The following is a 23,161-nucleotide window of genomic DNA, read 5'->3' as shown; positions in this document are numbered from 1 at the left end:
CAAGTCCCACGCATCCTGATCTTGGTCATCGTGGCTCATGGCGGTGTGAGCTGGCGAATGTGACGGGGTGTAAGTTGGCGAAGCCGGAGTTACAGGTGGAGGCGAGGGAGGAGGTGTTACCTTTTGTGCTGTTTGTTGCTGAGGAGTAAACTGAAGCGTTCTCTTTCGTTTGACAGGTGGAAGGGTACTGATCTTCCCAGTCCCCTGCTGAATAAAGATACGCTTTTGCGTGTGATCCACGTCAGTGGATTGCAGTTCTTGTTCAAATCTATGTTTCTTCATTTGAGAAGACATAGAATGCTCTTCAGTATAGGAGCCAGAAACAGGGTCTGATGTCGCTTTTTTCGGCTCCGAAAACCCTGTCGATTGTTTTTTCGGCTCCGAGGTAACCTTCCTCTTTTTCTGTGCCGAAAATTCTTGGCCTCTATGGTCTTCGGCGCCACTGTCTCGGCGTCGATCCGTGTCGACACCGAACTCTCGGTGTCGATGCTTCTGTTTAGCACTCTCTCGGTCTCGAGGAGGCTGCGTGCCGGTGTCTCGACCGGAGTCGGACGATCTCGACACTGAATGGGCCTTTTTCGGTGCCGATTGTTGGTCACCGAGAATTTGGGTGGAGCCATGGCCGGTTGGCAGTGGCGTCCCCTGGGCCTTCTTTCCTTTTTTAAGGTTTGATCTCGACGTCTTACTCACAGTTCTTGTAGAGTGTAGCTCGTCGGAGTCTGAATCCTGGATGGAAAAGGATTCCTCCTGTTCCTCTTCTGTCTCGAACTGTCGACGCTCTTTTGGCGTGGACGCCATCTGCAGTCTTCTCGCTCGACGGTCGCGCAGAGTTTTTCGGGACCGGAACGCCCGACAGGCCTCACAGGATTCTTCGCTGTGCTCGGGTGACAGGCACAGATTACAGACCGAGTGTAGGTCCGTATAAGGATATTTGTTGTGGCATTCGGGGCAGAATCGAAACGGGGTCCGTTCCATCGGCGTTGTCCTCCACGCGGTCGGGCCGACTAGGCCCCGACGGGGTGCCGAAATCTACCCCGAAGGGCACCGAAGCGCTTCGATGTTCAACGCGTCGTCGTATGTGTCTATCTCTAACCGGATCGCAACGATACCGTCGAAAATCTTCCGTTTTCAGCTATCTTTCCGTTCCGAAACTCGGAGCGACAGGAACACGTCCGAACCCGATGGCGGAAAGAAAACAATCGAAGATGGAGTCGACGCCCATGCGCAATGAGCACAGAAGGAGGAGTCACTCGGTCCCGTGACTCGAAAACACTTCTTCGAAGAAAAACAACTTGTAACACTCCGACCCAACACCAGATGGCGAGCTCATGCATACCATGTGTATCTACAGCGACAGATGCCATCGAACATATATTTTCTTAGTTTATTTTAAGAACCACAGGTTTAAGATTTACATGTAATACTTCAAATGAAAGGTATTGTAGGTAGGTACTTTAGGAACTTTGAATTAGCAAAATAGCATATACAGTTTTCACACAAATGACATATAGCTATTTTAAAACTAGACAGTGCAATTTTCAACAGTTCCTGGGGGGAGTAAGAGTTTGTTAGTTTTTGCAGGTAAGTAAACCACCTACAGGGTTCAAGTTTGGGTCCAAGGTAGCCCACCGTTGGGGGTTCAGAGCAACCCCAAAGTTACCACACCAGCAGCTCAGGGCCGGTCAGGTGCAGAGGTCAAAGTGGTGCCCAAAATGCATAGGCTTCAATGGAGAAGGGGCCCGGTTCCAGTCTGCCAGCAGGTAAGTACCCGCGTCTTCGGAGGGCAGACCAGGGGGTTTTGTAGGGCACCGGGGCAGTCGTGGTCAGGGGGAGCCTCGGGATTCCCTCTGCAGGCGTCGCTGTGGGGGCTCAGGGGGTCAACTCTGGTTACTCACGGTCTCGCAGTCGCCGGGGAGTCCTCCCTGAAGTGATTGTTCTCCACAAGTCGAGCCGGGGGCGTCGGGTGCAGTGTGTCAAGTCTCACTTCTTCCGGCGGGAAACGCAAGTTGTTGCAAAGTTGCTTCTTTGTTTCAAAGTTGCAGTCTTTGGTGAACAGAGCCGCTGTCCTCAGGAGTTCGTGGTCCTTCTAGATGCAGGGCAGTCCTCTGATGATTCAGAGGTCGCTGGTCCCTGTGGAAAGCGTCGCTGGAGCAGTGTCTTTAGAAGTGGGGAGACAGGCCGGTAGAGCTGGGGCCAAAGCAGTTGGTGTCTCCGTCTTCTCTGCAGGGTTTTTCAGCTTAGCAGTCCTCTTCTTCTTAGGTTGCAGAAATCTGAGTTCCTAGGTTCTGGGGAGCCCCTAAATACTAAATTTAGGGGTGTGTTTAGGTCTGGGGAGTTAGTAGCCAATGGCTACTAGCCCTGAGGGTGGCTACACCCTCTTTATGCCTCCTCCCTGAGGGGAGGGGGGCACATTCCTATCCCTATTGGGGGAATCCTCCATCTGCAAGATGGAGGATTTCTAAAAGTCAGAGTCGCCTCAGCTCAGGTTGCCTTAGGGGCTGTCCTGACTGGCCAGTGACTCCTCCTTGTTTTTCTCATTATCTCCTCCGGCCTTGCTGCCAAAAGTGGGGCCGTGGCCGGAGGAGGTGGGCAACTCTACTAGCTGGAATGCCCTGGGGTGCTGTAACAAAGGGGGTGAGCCTTTGAGGCTTACCGCCAGGTGGTACAGTTCCTACAGGGGGAGGTGATAAGCATCTCCACACAGGAAGTACTAATTTACGGACTATGCAAAGCATAAGCATCTGCAGGCAACAGAGTATGTTACTTACCCTGTAGGCATCTGTTGTAGGTTGTGGAGCAGTAGGTGCACATGATCCCACCCTCCTCCCCAGAGTCAGTCTTGTTTGCACATCAAGTATCTGCTGTATTTTTATAGACTATTTGCATGGCAACCACATTCCTGTAACTAACCACTCCATACTTATACTCACCCACTCTGCAGTAAAAAATCTAACAATAGGGTCAGTGCTCAAGTGCATTCCCTACTAAGGCAGTCACAGGAGGCCTTGCTGCTCTAAGAGACTTTTTCGATCAGAAACCACTTGCAGTGTCTAAGCCCAACACTAGATGGCAAGAGTAAGCAGAGCATGTGTATGTGCAGGCACACATGCTACGCACATTTAGTTAATCAATATTATGTGTTTCTGGAAACCTGTGTGTTACGTAATGTTTAGTGGTATTTTTTCCTAACATGGAGCACAAATAGAAATAGAATAATGGACCAAAACAAATCCTATTAGAAATCCAAAGTGGCTCATGTCAATCCCATATTCTGAATTCATCATGCTGTGTCTGAAAAGAGATGTTCGGAACAATTGTTCATAAAATGCTGTTTGATGAAACAATAAGTGTAGGAAAGTACCCTCTTTCTTGGCATATTTAGCCCCATTTTCTGCCTGTTGTCAGTGTGTTTGACTGTGTTCACTGGGATCCTGATAACCAGGACCCAGGTGATTATGCTCTCTCCCTTCAAACTTGGTTACTATAACCACTTACACCCCACATTTGGCATACTGGTGCCCCCATGTGAGTCCCCAGTAACTGGTACCCAGGGCACTGGGGTACCAGGGGATCCCCATGGACTGCAGCATGTATTATAACACCTAAGGGGAGCCCATCCAAAGTGTATCTTCAGGCCTGCCATTGCAGCATGCGTGGAAGGGTGCATGCATCCTTTTCAAAACAGGTCACTGCACCAGGTTACTGTAAGTAACCCCTATGGTAGGCCCTCCTAGCCCAGAGGGCAGGGTGCAAGTACCTGTGTGTGAGGGCACCCTTGCACTAGCAGAGTTGCCCCCACGAACTTCAGTTCCATTTTCCTGTATTTAGTGAGTGCGGGGATGCCATTTTATGCGTGTACTGAACATAGGTCACTACCTATGTCCAGGTACATAATGGTAACTCCGAGCCTAGTTTGGTATCAAACATGTCAGAATCATACCCCCAATACTGTTGCCAGTATTGGAAGTGTGATTCCGTGCACTCTGGGAGCTCCTTAGAGGACGCCAAGCATTGCTCCTACCAGCCTTCTGGGGTTGTCTGGGCAACCCAAGCCGCTGTCACCCCTCAAACAGTTTTCTGCCCTTGTGCTGCTTGACCAGCTCAAACCCAGGAAGACAGAATAAAGGATTTTCTTCGGGAGAGAGGGGTAACATCCTCTCCTTTTGCAAATATGTGTTTTACGTGTCTAGGGATGGGTAGCCTCCTCAAGCCACTGGTATGCTTTGAGGGGCACATTTGGTGCCCTCTGTGCATAAACCAGTCTACACCGGTTCAGGGACTCTCAGTCCCTGCTCGGGTGCGAAAATGGACAATTAAAGGGGAGGGACCACTCCCCTGTCCATCACTACCCCAGGGGCGGTGCCCAAAGCTCCTCAAGAGGGTCCCTGGGTTCTGCCATCTTGAATCCAAGATGGGCAGGGACCTCTGGGAGCATCTGAGTGGCCAGGTCAGGCAGGTGACATCAGAGCCCCCCCTCCTGCTAGGTGGTCACCTTTCAGGGCTATGTAGGGTCTCTCTCTCTTGGGTAGGTCATCAGATTCAACTTGCAAGATTCCAGCAGGACTCCTCTGAAACCTCTACTTCGAATTCTAGCCACTAGCACCGCAATTGGACCCTCCAGGAACCAACAATCTGCATCCACGACGAAGACTCTTCTTGCAACATTCTTTCCACGGCTCCTTCCAGCTTCTGCAACATTTCCCTGGATGTGCATCCTCTGAGGGCGGCAAGCCTTCAGTCTGCATGAGAAGGAAGAAGGAATCTCTTTTGGAGTGAAGGAGTCACTCCGCTGCATCCGCAGGCACCAACTGCAACAACGACTGGCTGCGTGGATCTCCTATCATCCCGAGCTGCATGGATCTTGCATCACGGGTGGTGGTGTGGAGTAGTCCTCTTGGTCCTCTTTGTCAGCTGTCCAACTTTGGTAGAGGTAAGCCCTTGCCTTCCCACGCAGGACAGTACCCCTGTGAACTGCATCTCTTGCAGCTACCAAGGCTTGCTGGTATCTCCTCCAAGGGATCTTGAGGCTCCGTGTAGCCCCAGCCCCTAGCACTCCGCCCTGTGACGCACAGCCTTCTGTGTGCTTCTCCTGCAGCGTGGGGCCCTTCTCCAGTCCTGCTGCGTGGACTCCTTTGCAACTCCTGTTTCCTTTTCCAGGGGTCTTCTGTGGGGGCAGCATCTTCTTCTGTGGACTCTCTGCCTTGCTGAGGGTCCCCCTAGCACTCCCCCCATAGGTTGAGTGCTCCTGGACCTTGCTGGCCTCCGGCAGCACCACTTTTACTTCCCCGCGACTTCTGCCTTTGCCAAGGCTTGTTGGTGGCTTTTCCACAACACTAACCAACTTTAATCTTCTATCCAGTGTGGGATGTCGACTGCATCCTCAAGGAACTCTTCACCTGCTCCAGGGCTGCATTCCCGACCGTCTTTATCCTACTGTCAACCAACTCCTGCAACCACAGCTGGGTGGATAGTGGCTCCTGTGCCCACTGGACTTTTTTTGTGACTTCTGGACTTGGTCCCCTGTGTATTACAAGTTCCATTATTTCCTATGGAACTTGTAATACGGTGAACAGGATATCAGTCATGTTTGTGATGGGAGTAATCAGGCCCTGAGTGTTTTCTTTTATGTGTTTAAGTGCTGTGTGACTACAGTGGAATTGCATGAGGTTTGCATGTCTCCTGAATAAGTCTTGGCTGCTTATCCACAGCTACCTCTAGAGAGCCTGGCTTATAGACACTACCTACACTACACTAATAGGGGATACCTAGACCTGGTATAAGGTGTAAATACCTTAGGTACCCACTACACACCAGGCCAGCTTCCTACAATAAGGAACGTCACAGGGTATGTTTTTTTATAAAAGACTGGTAGGGACAAACTCAATGGAAAGGATTTACTGAATTCTCTAAATAGATCTTCCATATTAGCTCTTCAAATGAACTGAAGAAGACAGGACTGGTCTACATCTTACTCAACAGTTGTTACAAAGTATCACACATAAGTACATTACTCATTCATTTGTTTGGTACCAGTTGGTTTAAAATGCCATCACCTTACACCTGAATCTCACAAAATGTAATCAAAAACATGGTGAGACTTACCCAGTACACATGGGAGTTCTGTGCTTCCTGCAAAGACAGGAAAATAAAAAGAATTAGACATGCCAATCCCTGTTTAATGGTAGTCAATCCGTAGTCTTCCCCAATAGGAGATAAACAGTGTGCCACCGCTACAAGGAGGGATGACAGAATGCCTGCCAGGGAAACCAATCTAGAAATAATTAGGTATATAGAACTAAGTAGGAACTAAGGCTCAGTAGACTGACTGGAAGATGTTGAGAAAGGCCCACAGAAACAAAGGATCAGGAGGCAGGATGACGCCTGACAGGTCTGTAGTTTAAAACGCAGCTCAGGAGAAAGTGAAAGAAGCCATAATCAGTCAGTGGATAATAGAAGATACCCATTAAAACTCAATAGTGGCGGCAAAGAGTTCTACGGTAGGACAGACTTGGATTCCCCTCTAGTGGAATGAAGTGTGTGAAAGTAAGAACACTTGAGGATTTGCGGTTTATCACGGCAAAGAGCACACAAATGTAAGGCACACAGAAAGGTCCCATGTCATAGGATGTATAGTCCCCTCAAAAGGCACAGCGCACAAGTCGCCTCCCCTATTAGGGTATTTTCAAACAAAAGCACACACATTCTTCAGTGAGTAGAGTGCTTAAAAACATATTTAACAAGATTGGCCTCAGGACAGAGAAATCAAGTAAGAATACAGTATGGAATGCCCCCTCTCATCACAACAGTGTGGTCGCCATCTCCTCTGGAGATCAAAACATGTCCAAACCTCAAGACTGAAAGAATGTTATATGAAAAAACCTCCTATTGCCCTAAATATGAAGGGTGGCTCATGTTAAAAAGGTGATGGAGGTTTGCAAATATGGTTCTTAATCTAGCAAAATGTGGGTGTATCTGCAAGGATGTGTTTGTGTATGCATGGCAGGTAATGAAAATGTCACTTACCCAGTGTACATCTGTTCGTGGCATTAGTCGCTGCAGATTCACATGTTTGGCACAGTCCGCTGCCTGGTGTTGGGCTCGGAGTATTACAAGTTGTTTTTCTTCGAAGAAGTCTTTTTGGTCACGGGACCGAAGGACTCCTCCCTCCTCGGCTCCATTGCGCATGGGCGTCGACTCCATCTTAGATTGTTTTCCCCGCAGAGGGTGAGGATGGAGTTGTTTGGTATAAATAGTGCCCATGCAATGGAGTGAATATGTATGTACGTTAAGAGTTTCTAATAATTATTTACAAATGTTCAGATGTTTAAGATTTATGATCTACTTCTAAACGGCTACAGGCTTCCCGGGGAGGTGGGAGGGTACATGTGAATCTGCAGCGACTAATGCCACGAACAGATGTACACTGGGTAAGTGACATTTTCAGTTCGATGGCATATGTTGCTGCAGATACACATGTTTGGCATAGACTATAAAGCAGTTACCTCCCCTAAAAGCGGTGGTTTCGCCTGTAGGAGTTGAAGTAGTTTGGAATAATGTTCTTAGTACAGCTTGGCCCACTGTAGCTTGTTGTGCATTTAGTACGTCTACACAGTAGTGTTTAGTAAACGTATGAGGCGTAGACCAGGTTGCAGCCTTACATATTTCGCTCATAGGAATGTTTCCTAGAAAGGCCATTGTAGCACCTTTCTTTCTGGTTGAGTGTGCCTTTGGTGTAATAGGCAATTCTCTTTTGGCTTTAAGATAGCATGTTTGAATGCATCTGACTATCCATCTAGCAATGCCTTGTTTAGAGATTGGATTTCCTATGTGTGGTTTTTGAAAAGCTATGAACAGTTGTTTTGTTTTCCTGATTAGCTTTGTTCTGTCAATGTAATACATTAGTGCTCTTTTGATGTCTAATGTATGTAGTGCCCTTTCAGCCACAGAATTTGGTTGTGGGAAGAACACTGGCAATTCTACTGTTTGATTTAAATGGAATGGTGAGATTACTTTTGGCAGAAATTTTGGATTTGTTCTTAGAACTATTTTATTGTTGTGTATTTGAATAAATGGTTCTTGTATGGTAAATGCCTGTATTTCACTTACTCTTCTGAGGGATGTGATTGCAATGAGAAATGCGACCTTCCAGGTTAGATATTGCATTTCACAGGAATGCATGGGTTCGAAAGGTGGACCCATGAGTCTTGTTACGACGATGTTAAGATTCCATGAAGGAACTGGTGGTGTTCTTGGTGGTATAATTCTTTTTAGCCCTTCCATGAATGCTTTAATAACTGGTATTCTAAATAGAGACGATGAATGAGTAGTTTGTAGGTAAGCAGATATTGCTGCGAGGTGTATTTTTATAGATGAAAAAGCGAGATTTGCTTTTTGCAAATGTAGTAAGTATCCTACTATGTCTTTAGTAGAGGCATGTAATGGTTGTATTTGATTGGCATGGCAGTAGTAAACAAATCTTTTCCACTTAGATGCATAGTGTCTAGTGGAAGGTTTTCTAGCTTGTTTTATGACCTCCATGCATTCTTGTGTGAGGTCTAAGTGTCCGAATTCTAGGATTTCAGGAGCCAAATTGCCAGATTCAATGATGCTGGGTTTGGATGCCTGATCTGTTGTTTGTGTTGTGTTAACAGATCTGGCCTGTTGGGTAGTTTGACATGCGGTACTAGTGAAAGGTCTAGTAGAGTTGTATACCAAGGTTGTCTTGCCCATGTGGGTGCTATCAGTATGAGTTTGAGTTGGTTTTGACTCAACTTGTTTACTAGATATGGAAGGAGAGGGAGAGGGGGAAAAGCGTACGCAAATATCCCTGACCAACTCATCCATAGAGCATTGCCTTGTGATTCGCGGTGTGGGTACCTGGATGCGAAGTTTTGGCATTTTGAGTTTTCTTTTGTTGCGAACAAATCTATCTGGGGTGTTCCCCAAATTTGAAAGTACTTGTTCAGAACTTGGGGGTGAATTTCCCATTCGTGGACTTGTTGGTGGTCTCGCGAAAGGTTGTCTGCTAGTTGGTTTTGTATTCCTGGAATAAATTGTGCTATTAGGCGAATGTTGTTGTGAATCGCCCACTGCCAAATTCTTTGTGTTAGGAGGCACAATTGTGTTGAGTGTGTTCCTCCTTGTTTGTTTAAATAATACATTGTTGTCATGTTGTCTGTTTTGACAAGAATGTATTTGTGTGTTATTATGGGTTGGAAGGCTTTTAACGCTAGAAATACTGCTAACAGTTCTAGGTAATTGATATGAAATTTTGTTTCGTGTATATCCCATTGTCCTTGAATGCTGTGGTGATTGAGGTGTGCTCCCCACCCTGTCATGGAAGCATCTGTTGTTATAACGTATTGAGGCACTGGGTCCTGAAATGTCCGCCCTTTGTTTAAATTTTTGCTGTTCCACCATAGAAGCGAGAGGTATGTTTGGCGGTCTACCAACACCAGATTTTGAAGTTGACCCTGTGCCTGTGACCATTGTGATGCTAGACACTGTTGTAAGGGTCGCATGTGTAGTCTTGCGTTTGGGACAATGGCTATGCATGATGACATCATGCCTAGAAGTTTTAGCACATGTTTTGCTTGTATCTTTTGGTTTGGAAACATAGCACTTATTACCTTGTGGAATGCCTGCACTCTTTGTGGACTTGGAGTGGCAATTCCTTTTGATGTGTTGATGGTTGCTCCTAGATATTGTTGTGTTTGACACGGTTCTAGGTGTGATTTTGTATAGTTGATGGAAAACCCCAGTTTGTGAAGGGTTTGTATGACAAATGTGGTGTCGTTTGCGCATTTTTTTACTGTGTTGGTCTTGATTAGCCAATCGTCTAGGTAAGGGAACACATGTATCTGTTGTCTCCTGATGTGTGCTGCTACTACTGCTAGACATTTTGTGAACACTCTTGGTGCAGTTGTTATTCCGAATGGCAACACCTTGAATTGGTAATGTATTCCTTTGAATACGAACCGTAGGTACTTTCTGTGAGAAGGGTGTATTGGTATATGAAAGTACGCATCCTTTAGGTCTAATGTGGTCATGTAATCTTGCTGTTTGAGCAGTGGAATGATGTCTTGTAGTGTGACCATGTGAAAATGGTCCGATATGATGTAGGTATTTAGTGTCCTGAGATCTAATATTGGTCTTAATGTTTTGTCTTTTTTTGGAATTAGAAAGTACAGGGAGTAAACTCATGTGTTTTTTTGTTGTACTGGTACTAACTCTATTGCATCCTTTTGCAGTAGTGCTTGAACTTCTAGTCCTAAAAGTTCTAAATGTTGTGGTGACATTTTGCGTGTTTTGGGGGGGATGTTTGGTGGGAAGTTGTGGAATTCTATGCAATAGCCATGTTGGATTATTGCTAATACCCAATTGTCTGTTGTAATCTGTTGCCAAGATTGGTAGAATTGGCTTAGTCTTCCCCCCACTGGTGTTGAGTGAAGGGGTTGCGTGACTTGAAAGTCACTGTTTAGGTGGAGGTGTTTTTGGAGTCTGGAATCTTCCCCTACTCCTTGGGAATTGACCCCCCCGATATCCCCTGAAACCTCCCCTTTGGAAGGAACCCTGATATGGTGTGGTTCTTGTTTGTTGGCTGGTGGTGTCTGTGGGTTGGCCACGAAACCCCCCTCTAAATGGAGTTTTTCTGAAAGAGCCTCTGCTCTGCGGGGAGTAGAGTGCGCCCATGGCCTTGGCCGTGTCTGTGTCCTTTTTAAGTTTTTCAATGGCTGTATCCACTTCAGAGCCAAAAAGTTGTTTCTCGTTGAAGGGCATATTAAGGACAGCCTGCTGGATTTCAGGTTTGAAGCCTGAAGTGCGTAGCCAAGCGTGTCTCCTTATGGTGACAGCAGTGTTGACTGTTCTTGCTGCAGTATCGGCTGCGTCTAGTGAAGAGCGGATTTGATTGTTTGAGATCGTTTGTCCCTCTTCCACTATTTGCTGCGCCCTTTTTTGGTATTCCTGGGGAAGATGGTCTACGAGAAGTTGCATCTCGTCCCAGTGTGCTCGGTCATATCTGGCCAGCAGCGCTTGTGAATTTGCGATGCGCCACTGGTTGGCTGCCTGTGATGCTACTCTTTTCCCTGCCGCATCAAATTTTCGGCTTTCTTTGTCCGGAGGTGGGGCGTCGCCAGATGTATGTGAATTTGCTCTCTTGCGAGCTGCCCCTACTACCACGGAGTCAGGTGGTAACTGCGAAGTAATAAACACTGGGTCTGTGGGTGGTGGTTTGTATTTCTTATCCACCCTTGGGGTGATGGCTCTTGATTTTACGGGCTCTTCAAAAATTTGTTTTGCGTGCCGTAACATCCCTGGTAGCATTGGGAGACATTGATATTGGCTGTGTGTAGCCGAGAGGGTGTTAAATAAAAAATCATCCTCTATAGGATCGGAATGCAGTTGGACATTGTGGAATTCTGCTGCCCTAGCCACCAGTTGCGAGTATGAGGTACTGTCCTCTGGCGGTGACGGCTTTGTGGGGTATGACTCGGGATCATTGTCCGGCACTGGGGTGTCATACAGGTCCCAAGCGTCTTGATCCTGATCGTCATGACTTATGGTAGTTTGCGCTGGTGAGTGCATTTGTGGCGGTGTTTGTGCCGGCGATGCCTGTGGTGGAGAGGGCGGAGGCGTGACTTTTTTAACCACTTTGGCTTGTGGTTGTGCGTCATCCTTTGGAAGTTCGATCCTTCTTTTCCTCATGATTGGGGGAAGGGTTGATATCTTCCCTGTGTCGTGCTGGATGTACAGTCTCTTTTGTGTGTAGTCCGATTCTACACTTTGGAGCTCTTGTCCAAATCTGTGCATTTGGCCACTTATTCCTTGTTCCTCTGAGTAGGATGAAGGTGTGGTATTTTTCGGCGCCGAGAGAGAATCTTTTTTCGGTTTCGGCACCAACAGAATTTTTGTTCCTTTCGGCATGGATTCTCGGTGCCGATGTTTTTCGGTGCCGGTATCTTGTTTTTGTCTCTCGGAGCCGCTTTCTCGGCTCCGAGGTTGCTCCATGGCGGTCCCTCGACCGGAGTCGGGTGTCTTCGCTATGGGCGTGCCCTTTTTCGGCGCCTTCGACGGGTCGCCTGTTTTATGGGTCGAGCCATGGCCTGTTGGCAGTGGCGTCCCCTGGGCTTTCGGTTTGTCGATGGATTTACTTTTCGACGTCTTACTCACAGTTTGTTGCTGTTGTTCGACGTCGGAGTCTCCGGATTCTGATTCCGGAACCGAGAATGTTTCCTCTTCCTCGTCGAAACGTTGTTTTGTCGACGTGGACGCCATTTGTTGACGCCTGGCTCTTCGGTCCCGGAGTGTTTTTCTGGACCGGAAGGCTCGACAGGCTTCACAGGTATCCTCCTTGTGCTCGGGGGACAAGCACAAGTTACAGACCAAGTGCTGATCTGTATAAGGATACTTACTGTGACATTTTGGGCAGAAACGAAACGGGGTCCGTTCCATCGGCTTCGATGTCGCACGCGGTCGGGCCGACCAGGCCCCGGTGGGGGATCGAAACTACCCCAAAGTCTTCCGATGATCGGTGTCGATGTACCTAACTATCCCGATACCGAACGGAACAATACCGACGCTTTCTTCCGAGATTCTGACTAACTTTCCGAACCGAAACACGGAGCGAAAAGGAATACGTCCGAACCCGACAGCGGAAAAAAACAATCTAAGATGGAGTCGACGCCCATGCGCAATGGAGCCGAGGAGGGAGGAGTCCTTCGGTCCCGTGACCAAAAAGACTTCTTCGAAGAAAAACAACTTGTAATACTCCGAGCCCAACACCAGGCAGCGGACTGTGCCAAACATGTGTATCTGCAGCAACATATGCCATCGAACAATGGTAGTTCCAGAGCACTGGGATGCAGCTCCAGACGACCTCCGCTGTGAAAGACATTATATATAACCTGGTTTAACTGGTCTGTTAATGGTTTATTATCAAGACTAATCTCCTTCGGAGCAACAGTGTATTTAACCCTCACCCGCATGCCCATGTAGAATGGAATCACAGTTATGCGGATGTTCTCGGTTGTCTCACGGTGCACATCAGACAGCTCAAGCCAGGGATGATTCTTTTCCTGCCAGGCAAGCAGCGTCTCCCTTGGGACAAATGGCGGAACTGTGAAGAGGGAGGAGACACCCAATGAGCATCAATGTCTTGAGATATGCCAGGACATTTAAATTTCAACCGAGTGATTTCAATTTAAAGAACAAAACATTAAATTTCCGTTATTATAATGATTATTGTGTCCTATGTTGATGAGTAGTAATGTAGATACATACACTTAGGTTTTATAGATTACACCCATTTTTCTGCACTTTGATTCACTGGGGGTTGTCCCGTTTGCAACTCTTTGCTCTTGACCATCTCTTCCTTCCATGCCTTTTCTTCTGAAGAAGGTATGTAACATACCCAAATGCTTTACAAATGTCTGGACAGTCCCTGAAGCTGCATATTATTTTTGCTAAAGAGCATACACAGGTCATACACATTCTATGATGCCAATATTCTGATCACACAGAATTCAGAGATTGCCACCTCTCTTTATAAACCCAAAAAAGTCAGTTTGGGACCCAGAGTGAACTACTATTTCATTACTCTATTTATGTCCGGTAACTATACAATTCCGAACAGCTTTATGTAATGTGCATGAATGGTCAAGGCCTCATTTTCACAACTAAGGCAATTTTCAACTCTGTACATTGGGTTTTGAACAGTCTGGTGCCTAGTAAGTAGTTTAAATATTTCAGTTGAATGCTGTTTAATCCAGCACTGTATACGACTTCTGAAGGACCCACAGAACTTTCTCTCTATTCAGAACTGCTGAAGTCTCTCACATCAATTTCCTTTCTGTCATTAAATGACATCATGATTTCTGGTGTGTGGTATCTAAAAGAACTACACTATGTACCATACACCTTTGCAAAAGAGGCAGCTATTGCTGCCAAAAAATATAAAAGTTTTCCCTGGATCTGTTGTGAGTTATGAAGAACCACAGTTTTATGAGACTTTGAAGTTACTTACCTTTGGTAATGCCTTATCTGGCAGAGACAATATCTAGCCACAGATTCCTTACCTTTGAATTTCCCCAGGCGTAAGACTGGATCCGGAGGATTTTTCGTGAGCAGTACCTCTATGTGCCAGCAGGTGGCGTCAATCGGCTCTGAGTGTCATTGTCTGCGCTGGAAGTGACGTCTGCGTCACCTGTATAGGTGCCACCTCATGCCAGAAGCACGGAGCCATGAAGTGTACTGACACCTGTGTGTACAAACTAGGGCCCTGAAAGTGATCATCCGTAACCCTAAAAATCTGTCTCTAGAGTGGGGAAGATGAGTGGGTTGGTAAGGAATCTGCAGCTATATATTGCATCTACCAGATAAGAAATTACCAAAGGTAAGTAATTTGTTCATCTGATAGACTTTCAAGCTGCAGGTTCCTTACCTTTGAATAAATACCCAAGCAATTCCATCCCCAGTGGTGCGAAAGAGGACAAAGTTAAACTAGGATGTCCTGCCGGACAGAATGGGCGAAATGCCCATCCCTGCGGACCGGACTGTCCCGGCAGTAATGTTTGGTAAATGTGTGCAGGGGTGTCCACGTTGCTGCTTGGCTGATATCAAGGTCTGGGACTCCACGTGCTAATGCAGTGGTCGCAGCCTTGGCTCTGGTGGAAGGAGCCCATAAGCCCTCAGGGGGTTCGTTCTTGGCCAATGCATAGCCGATTTTGGTGCAAAGAACCAGAATGACATACAGACTTTGGGAGGAAGACTGAAAGCTGTCAACTGTCTCTGCTCGATCTCCACGCAAGAAGACAAAATTGACAGGTTCGGGTGTAGGACCCTCCCCTGCTGCTGAGAGAGAAGATTCTCCCGAAGGGGCAGCCTTATTGAAGAATCAATACTCAAGGTCTGAAGCTCGAGATACCAGACTCTTCATGCCTAGTCCGGGCCCACAAGAATGGCTTGGGTCCTGTCGTTCCCGATCTTAATGAGGATGCTGGGTAGGAGATGGGCAGAAAGGCATACAGGAGGCTTGAGCTCCACTCAAGACAATAGCCACCTTGACAACTCCAGCAAGCAAAACTGCTGACACTCCACGTTCTCTGCGGAGCCTAACAAATCTAACCAAGACTCTCCTAACTGCTGAAAGAGATCTTGCACCACCTCTGGATGGAGACACATCTAGTGATCTGCTAGGCATCTTTGGCTGAGTTTGTCTGTTTTGGTGTTAAGAGAACCTGCCAGATGTTGAACCACCAGGGGTATGTCCTACTGTACCAGCCAAGTCGAGAGATGCAGGGCCTCTTGACAAAGGGTCCACGACTCCACCTGCCCTGTTTGTTGCAGTACCACATGGCGGTGTTGTTGTCTGAACACCTACACTGGGCCTCCCTTGATGGAGGATAGAAAGGCTTTCAGATTGCCCGGAGCTCCAGCAAGTTGTTTCGAAGTCTGGATTCTGCCGGAGACCAGAGTCCTCTAATCCCCACCTCTCCCAGATGGCAACCCCATCCCAGGCGTGAAGCATCTGTCATTACTGTGATATATGGTTGAGGAAGGGAGAGGGTCTTCCTCTGACTCAGTCAGTTCGTTAATCACCACTGCAGGTCACTAGCAGTTCCCTCCAAGATATAGACCATGTCAGAGAGGTTCCCCTTATGCTGCTCCCACTGGAATTTAAGGTCCCACTGCAGACCCTGCATATGCCATCTGGCATGTGTCACTAGCAGAATGCAGGAGGCCAGGAAGCCCAGCATCCTCAGAGTCATTTGAAATCCAGGATAGATGCTGAAACATCAGTATCGTAGCCTGAATAGCCTGGACTCGCTGTTTGGGAGGGTAACTGTGATAATGTAATGATTATGTTATCTCATCCATTTTGACCGCCCAGAGAGCTTTGTTCTCAGTTGGGTGTGTTTTTAGTTTCATAGTGAGCTTTACGGATGATCGCTTAGAGGTGTATAAATGATATGGACATTGTGTTGGGCTAAGTCAAACGTTAATTGACAACAGCAAAGGTAACATGTATATGGATGAAGGTACTAAATTATGTGTAGATATACTTGTTGTGTTACTCAAATAGCTTACTGAACAGCTCTTGATAAGTGGCCACCATTGTGGTGTTTATACCACTTCAGATTGTTTGGGGAATGTTCTGAATAAGTACATATTTGTGGAAGAATCACAGGTACATAAACCCATTACAACATGGCGACCGTTTCTGATGTCTGGTCACTACGTCACTATGATTCAACTTTTTAGGAGAACTTGGATGTAATTGGCTATTCCATTCCCTAAATGTGGATAATTTTATACCACTTCAGATTGTTTGGAGAATGTTCAGAATAAGTACATATTTGTGAAAGAATCACAGGTACATAAACCCATTACAACATGGCAACCGTTTCTGATGTCTGGTCGCTACGTCGCCATGACTCTACGTTTTGGGAGAACTTGGATGTAATTAGCTATTCCGTTCCTTAAATTGTATTGGATGGGGAGGTCCTGTGTTTGCCTGCAGACAGAGTGGATGCAGTCATGGGGTCATGTCTTCTTTTTTTGGTGTTTCTGAAGAATTGCGGGTAAGATTATCGCTATGAAGGGCCATATGGTCATGTTTTTCAATAGTGTGATCTTTAGTATGGAGTGTAGAAGTACGGGACAGACCTCAATGTGCTTGTTGTTACGATATACTTTCCGCCTTCTTTGGCGATGCAAAAGGGTTGTCGGCATTTATTGTGGAGGAATATAAGGAGGAACATAAGTTTAATGGTGGTGCATGTGCCGTTTTACTTGGGGAGAGTGTTTGCATTTTCGCATTATTAAATGAGGAAGACTTACATATTACTGTGTTAATGGGTCGGCAAATATACATGTAACATCTCCTTCACTATAACTATAGGCAACTAGTCATTAAAATAGATATTAACTTAGACATGTAATCTGTAGGCACTTAATAGTGTTTATTTCAATTAAAAACTGGTACATAATGAATTTGACGTGCAGTTTTAAAAATAACTTGGATCTTGTAATAGGATATTTGGAGGCTTCACCTTACACTTTGGAGAAATTAATAGGTTAAATGGAAATATTTGGTGATAGTTGATTCATTTTTTCCCCTTGTATGTGGATATGTAGTGGGCGCTTGTGGCTGGTAGAAATCTTGAGAGATGATAGGATTAATTGTTAGTAAAAGTACTGATAATCAAGAACGGTCTGTCACCTTCGGTGTAATAACTTAAAGACCTGTAAGTGACCTATTATGGCCTGGATAAATATGGAAATGTTAAAATTTGTGAATTAAAATGGATGTACAGCATATATAGGTTGAATTGTGTTCTAATGTATAAATTATATTAATGGAACTTAGTTATACTATATTGTCCAACAATTATATTAATATGGACATGGATCCTTACATATACTCAATTTGTGGGACATATATTGAGTTGGAAAATAGATTAAATCATATGTGGTCCCTAGTTTACAGGTAACAAAGTGATATAATCACATGTTTTTGAGGAATTAGTCTAATTAAAAAAGAACTTTCACTTATGGTCCATTATACTTGCAACACTTGGGCTCACAGGGTTTTTTTTTTACTGTATTCCTTCATTTTTCCTTTTTTTTTTTTATTGAGTAGATATGTGTTAGTTGGATACTTATAGGTGTATCTTGGAATCTTTTCTATCTACTCACCTATTAATTATGGATTATATTGAATATGTCTTGGCATTGGATTCTAGATACACACTTTGGTGTGGTGATTTTAGGTCCATAGAGCTTTTTGATGTGTATTTTAAAAATATTTTTTCACAGGTGGATTTAACGGTTGGGCTTAATATATGAATTTTAAATCAAATAGGAATAAAGAGCATGTTCTAATATTGTATTTTATGTTGACATTTAATCAGCCCTGAAGAAGTCCTGTAATGGGAGGAAACAAGTGTCAGCTGTACTCTTCAATAATGGCTGTAACCTTCAATAATTGGGCTGAAATCTTCAATAACTGGTTATATTAATTGGAAAATAGAAATATAGGCCTGGATGAATGAAATTGTATATGAAGAAATAGGCTGAGAAGATTAAAGAAAATGCAATGGCTACGACACCTAAAATATCAATAGTACCAAAAATGTGTGTTTTTTAAAGCAGTAGTCATATGGAGGATTAAAGACAATATAAATCAATTTTTAATGTAATTTTGATATAGTAAAAGGAAAAGTGAACTACTGCCAAATGTTTGTAAAAAACTTGTGGTGATTATTTTTGTGCTGTTGTGTAAATATACAAATAGATTGATACGTACTAAGGATATATTTGAATCCATAGAAATTTATGTGTGTGCGCTCCACTATTATTTTGCTATAATACTTACTGGTCTGGTTTCTGGTTTCGGTTTACACATCTTGGCAGCAGATGTGTTATAGTGTTTAGGGCACCTTATTTGTTCACAATATGATACAATAATTTGGAGGGATGTGCATCTGAGTGAGTCATTGTTGCCTTTATTCTGTTGAGTTCTTTCTGAGGCTATCCCGCCTCTTGGATTCCCTGTCTGGGGATGCAGCAGGAAATGTGCCATGGGAGACAGAGGCTTGGATTACCAAGTTTGCAAGGATGGGGTGAGAAGTTTGGGTCCCCAGGTGTGGGGTGACGGAGACAGGCAACTGTCCTGTTCACAGGAGCTCCAGTGCTGGGTTTGGACTTGGTTCCCAGTAGGATATCCTTCAGTGCTTCACAGAAAGGGAGCAGGGGTTCGGAAGAGGAACACTTCAGTCAAGATGTTAGTCTTGACTGCCACCGAGGGCAACTCGAGGTCCAGGACCTCAGTCGCCCTCTGCACCACCACAGCATACGTTGCTCCCTCCTCCATTTCTGCGGTAGGGGGAGAAAGCATGCCAGCATCTGGAGATGTATCCAGTCTGCTTGCATCACCCATTTCCTCACACCAGGCCATGCTTTCCTGGCCTTCTAACTGGTATTCTAAAGGAACCAGTGACCCCTCTCATTCTTCCCCTGGGCCTAGCTCTTCAGAATAGGGCTCAGGCGCTGACCTGGGTCCTGTCGGCACCAGAATTGGCATTGGTCGACTTTGTTTCGGCTCAGTGTCAGATTCGGGGAGCCAAAAGGGGCTGGTGCCGGCAGCGCTAGGAGCATCCACGTTGGGGCCAGTGTCAGGCAAGGTCGCGGTGGCACATACAGTGCGGGTCTCAATCTGTGATCTGTTCCATGAGGGCCCATCGGAGCCGAGGCCGAAGCAGCTCCCGGTATGGAACCTGATGGGGGTCCCCTCCAACCTCGCAGACGTTCCGGAGGGGTCAGCCCACTCAAATTTGCAGCGCATGGCCTCATAAAATTATTTTACTTGAGAGGGGGTTGCTCTGGCTCCTGGAAAAGCAGGGAGGCGCAAAGTTGATTCTGACAACGGCTCAGAAGAACTGTGCCTTGAACGTCGAAGCTCTCTCGCCGCGCCAGCCGAAGCATGCTTCGACTTCTTATGCTTCTTGGGCCTCTTTCCCGAGTGCCCCGATGACTTTGGGTGGGATGAAGAGGACTTGGGGCTCCTGGAGCGGTCCTGTGACCTTCCTCTCGACAGGGACCGAGATCTCAGAGGGCTCGCCTGCTGGGCCACTAGCAGCTTTAGGGATCGCTCAATCAAAGCCTTCGGTGCCATGGCCCTGCAGTCTGAGTACAACTTGGTGTCGTGGGCGCGCTCGAGACACCACAGACACACCAAGTGTGGACCCATAACCGACATGCCGCTGTGACCGGTGCTACATGGTTTAAATCCTGTCTTCCTCAAAGATATCTCTGACCACTAGGAGTAAAATTCCTCAAAAATGAATTCAACATAATGTCAAAAAAGCCTGCACATAATACATATGAGCTCTAACTGGTGATGAGAGAAAAGAATGGAAGTCAGCCCACAAGGTGGTGCCTATATAGTAGACACGTCACTTCTGGCGCTGACGCCACCACACGGAGCTTATCAATGCAACCTACCAGTGCACAGGGGTATTGCTCACGAAAAGCTGCCAGAATTAAATTAAAAGGTAAAGATTTTGCGGCTAGTAGTCACTATTAGATAAATACAATTTAAAAAAATAATATTCAGAGTGCATCAATGCAAGCAATACAGAATACAGCATCCAACACTGTATTCAGTAACACACTGTAGACATGGGCCTGGTGCAGGGCCTGTGACCAAAGCCAGCTGTAAACCACTCACAGTGTACAGCAATCTTGACGGCACAGGCCTGGTGCCAAAAAGGTTCTGCACATAGCCTTCCTTGAGTCTGATGCACATGCCGAAAGTCACTATGCAGCTGTTCAGGTGTCAAAGAGGAAGTGCAGGTTCTGGCCTTGTGCCATCTTAGCTCCCATTCGCCCAGTAGCACATGACCTTCAGTTGTGTGCATCAGGGTGTGGGTGACTATATGCTGTGTCCTCTAGGTGCTGGCCCTGCGCTCTCAGGCCTGGTGCACAAAGTCATCAGACACAGAGCCACATGCGTGTGTCCAAGGTCCTTCACTGCTGACTTGGCAGGACCAGGGTTGAGCTAAGAGCCAGAACAAAGGATCAGCATTGTGCAATGCATATCAAAGGCCAAAAGCACCCAGGAACTGTGGGCAGGATTGAAGACCTTGCACAGTAAGCCAATGAGCACCTGGTTCCATGTGCAGTGTTTGACCAAACAAAAGGTCGGCACAGTTCACAGGCATTTACAACAGTTACTGAAAATCCAGGACCTTAGTGACATGTCAAAGGCTGTGTGTGGTGGCTAATAAACACAAGTGTAATGTGTGCAGTGCCGTATCAAAAGGCTGGTACTGAACTGTGTCAATCTGTGGGATGTACAAAGTGTCTATGAGGCACCGGGAGGCTGTGTTCAGTGTGGCACTGAAGGTCTAGTACTGTGCTACCTTCAGCTATGTACAGCAGCTATGGTCTTATACTGTACTAAACCCCTGTTATGCAAGGCCAAAACCTATGCGCAATAGATTATTTTAACATGGCAGTAGGATGCAGCATATCATCAAAAAAGCCAACCATTCACTGAACAATTTTTAAAGTTAAGTTATTGTTATATATATATATGGAAAATGTCACTTACCCAGTGTACATCTGTTCGTGGCATGAGACGCTGCAGATTCACATGCTGTGCACATCCCGCCATCTAGTGTTGGGCTCGGAGTGTTACAAGTTGTTTTTCTTCGAAGAAGTCTTTTTGAGTCACGAGATCGAGGGACTCCTCCCCTTTCGGCTCCATTGCGCATGGGCGTCGACTCCATCTTAGATTGTTTTCCCCGCAGAGGGTGAGGTAGGAGTTGTGTATTATAGTAATAGTGCCCATGCAATGGAGTAAATATGTATGTACATAATGTGGTTTAAAGCGATATATTTACAAATTTACAAATGTTCAAGATCAACTTCAAACGGCTACAGGCTCCCGGGGAGGCGGGTGGGCGCATGTGAATCTGCAGCGTCTCATGCCACGAACAGATGTACACTGGGTAAGTGACATTTTCCGTTCGATGGCATGTGTAGCTGCAGATACACATGCTGTGCATAGACTAGTAAGCAGTTATCCCCCCAAAAGTGGTGGTTTAGCCTGTAGGAGTTGAAGTTGTTTGAAACAAAGTTCGTAGTACTGCTTGTCCTACTGTGGCTCGTTGTGCTGTTAACACATCTATGCAGTAGTGCTTGGTAAACGTATGAGGCGTAGACCATGTGGCTGCCTTACATATTTCAGTCATTGGAATGTTTCCTAGAAAGGCCATGGTAGCACCTTTCTTTTTAGTTGAGTGTGCCTTTGGTGTTATAGGCAGTTCTCTTTTTGCTTTGAGATAACAGGTTTGAATGCATTTAACTATTCATCTGGCAATGCCTTGTTTGGATATTGGATTCCCTGTATGAGGTTTTTGGAAAGCAATGAACAATTGTTTTGTTTTTCGAATTTGTTTTGTTCTGTCAATGTAGTACATTAGCGCTCTTTTGATGTCTAATGTATGTAGTGCTCTTTCAGCTACAGAATCTGGTTCTGGAAAGAACACTGGTAGTTCTATTGTTTGATTCAAGTGGAACGGTGATATGACTTTTGGTAAGAACTTAGGATTTGTTCATAAAACTACTTTATGCTTGTGTATCTGAATAAAGGGTTCTTGTATGGTAAATGCTTGTATCTCACTTACTCTTCTTAGAGATGTGATGGCAATTAGAAATGCTACTTTCCATGTTAAGTATTGTATCTCACATGAGTGCATGGGTTAAAACGGTGGACCCATGAGCCGTGTAGAGACAATGTTAAGGTTCCACGAAGGAACTGGTGGTGTCCTTGGTGGGATAATTCTTTTTAGACCCTCCATAAAAGCCTTTATGACTGGGATAATTTGCAGATAAGCTGAAATTGCGGTGAGATGTATTTTAATGGATGAAAAGGCTAGCTTTGACTTTTTTAAGTGCAGTAGGTAGCTGACAATGTCTTCAGCAGATGTTTGTAAGGGTTGTATTTGTTTATCATGGCAGTAATGAACAAATCTTTTCCACTTATTTGCATAGCAATGTCTTGTGGTTGGTTTCCTTGCCTGTTTTATGACCTCCATACATTCTTGTGTGAGGTCTAGATGTCCGAATTCTAAGACTTCAGGAGCCAGATTGCTAGATTCAGCGATGCTGGATTTGGGTGTCTGATCTGTTGTTTGTGTTGAGTTAACAGATCTGGCCTGTTTGGTAGTTTGACATGCGGTACTACTGATAGGTCTAAAAGTGTTGTGTACCAAGGTTGCCTTGCCCAAGTTGGTGCTATTAGTATGAGTTTGAGTTTGTTTTGAGTCAATTTGTTTACCAGATATGGAAGGAGTGGGAGAGGGGGAAAAGCGTATGCAAATATCCCTGACCAACTCATCCATAACGCATTGCCTTGAGACTGATCCTGTGGGTATCTGGATGCGAAGTTTTGGCATTTTGCGTTTTCTTTTGTTGCAAATAGGTCTATTTGTGGTGTTCCCCATTTTTGGAAGTAAGTGATCTGTTGGTGATCCCGAGAGAGATTGTCTGCTAACTGATTCTGAATCTCTGGAATAAACTGCGCTATTAGGCGAATGTGGTTGTGAATCGCCCAATGCCATATTCTTTGTGCCAGGAGACACAACTGTGTCGA

The 23,161-nt window shown here is 45.7% G+C and overlaps 1 protein-coding gene across 1 annotated transcript in view; it reads right to left on the bottom strand.

Annotated features, from left to right (window-relative positions):
- The window catches only part of POLDIP2 (DNA polymerase delta interacting protein 2), a 200,970-nt gene that overhangs the window by 45,991 nt on the left and 131,818 nt on the right, over nt 1-23,161 (bottom strand). Inside the window, exons 7-8 of the mRNA XM_069226155.1 lie at nt 12,981-13,117; nt 6,103-6,129 (exon numbers count right to left, since the gene is read on the bottom strand). Coding sequence (XP_069082256.1) covers nt 6,103-6,129; nt 12,981-13,117 — 164 coding nt within the window. The remainder of the gene's footprint in view (nt 1-6,102; nt 6,130-12,980; nt 13,118-23,161) is intronic.

The sequence above is a fragment of the Pleurodeles waltl genome, chromosome 3_1 (genome assembly GCF_031143425.1).
Source record: "Pleurodeles waltl isolate 20211129_DDA chromosome 3_1, aPleWal1.hap1.20221129, whole genome shotgun sequence".
Lineage (NCBI taxonomy): Eukaryota > Metazoa > Chordata > Amphibia > Caudata > Salamandridae > Pleurodeles > Pleurodeles waltl.
The sequence above is the reverse complement of the archived record's forward strand: the minus strand, read 5'-3'. Positions and strand labels throughout refer to the sequence as shown.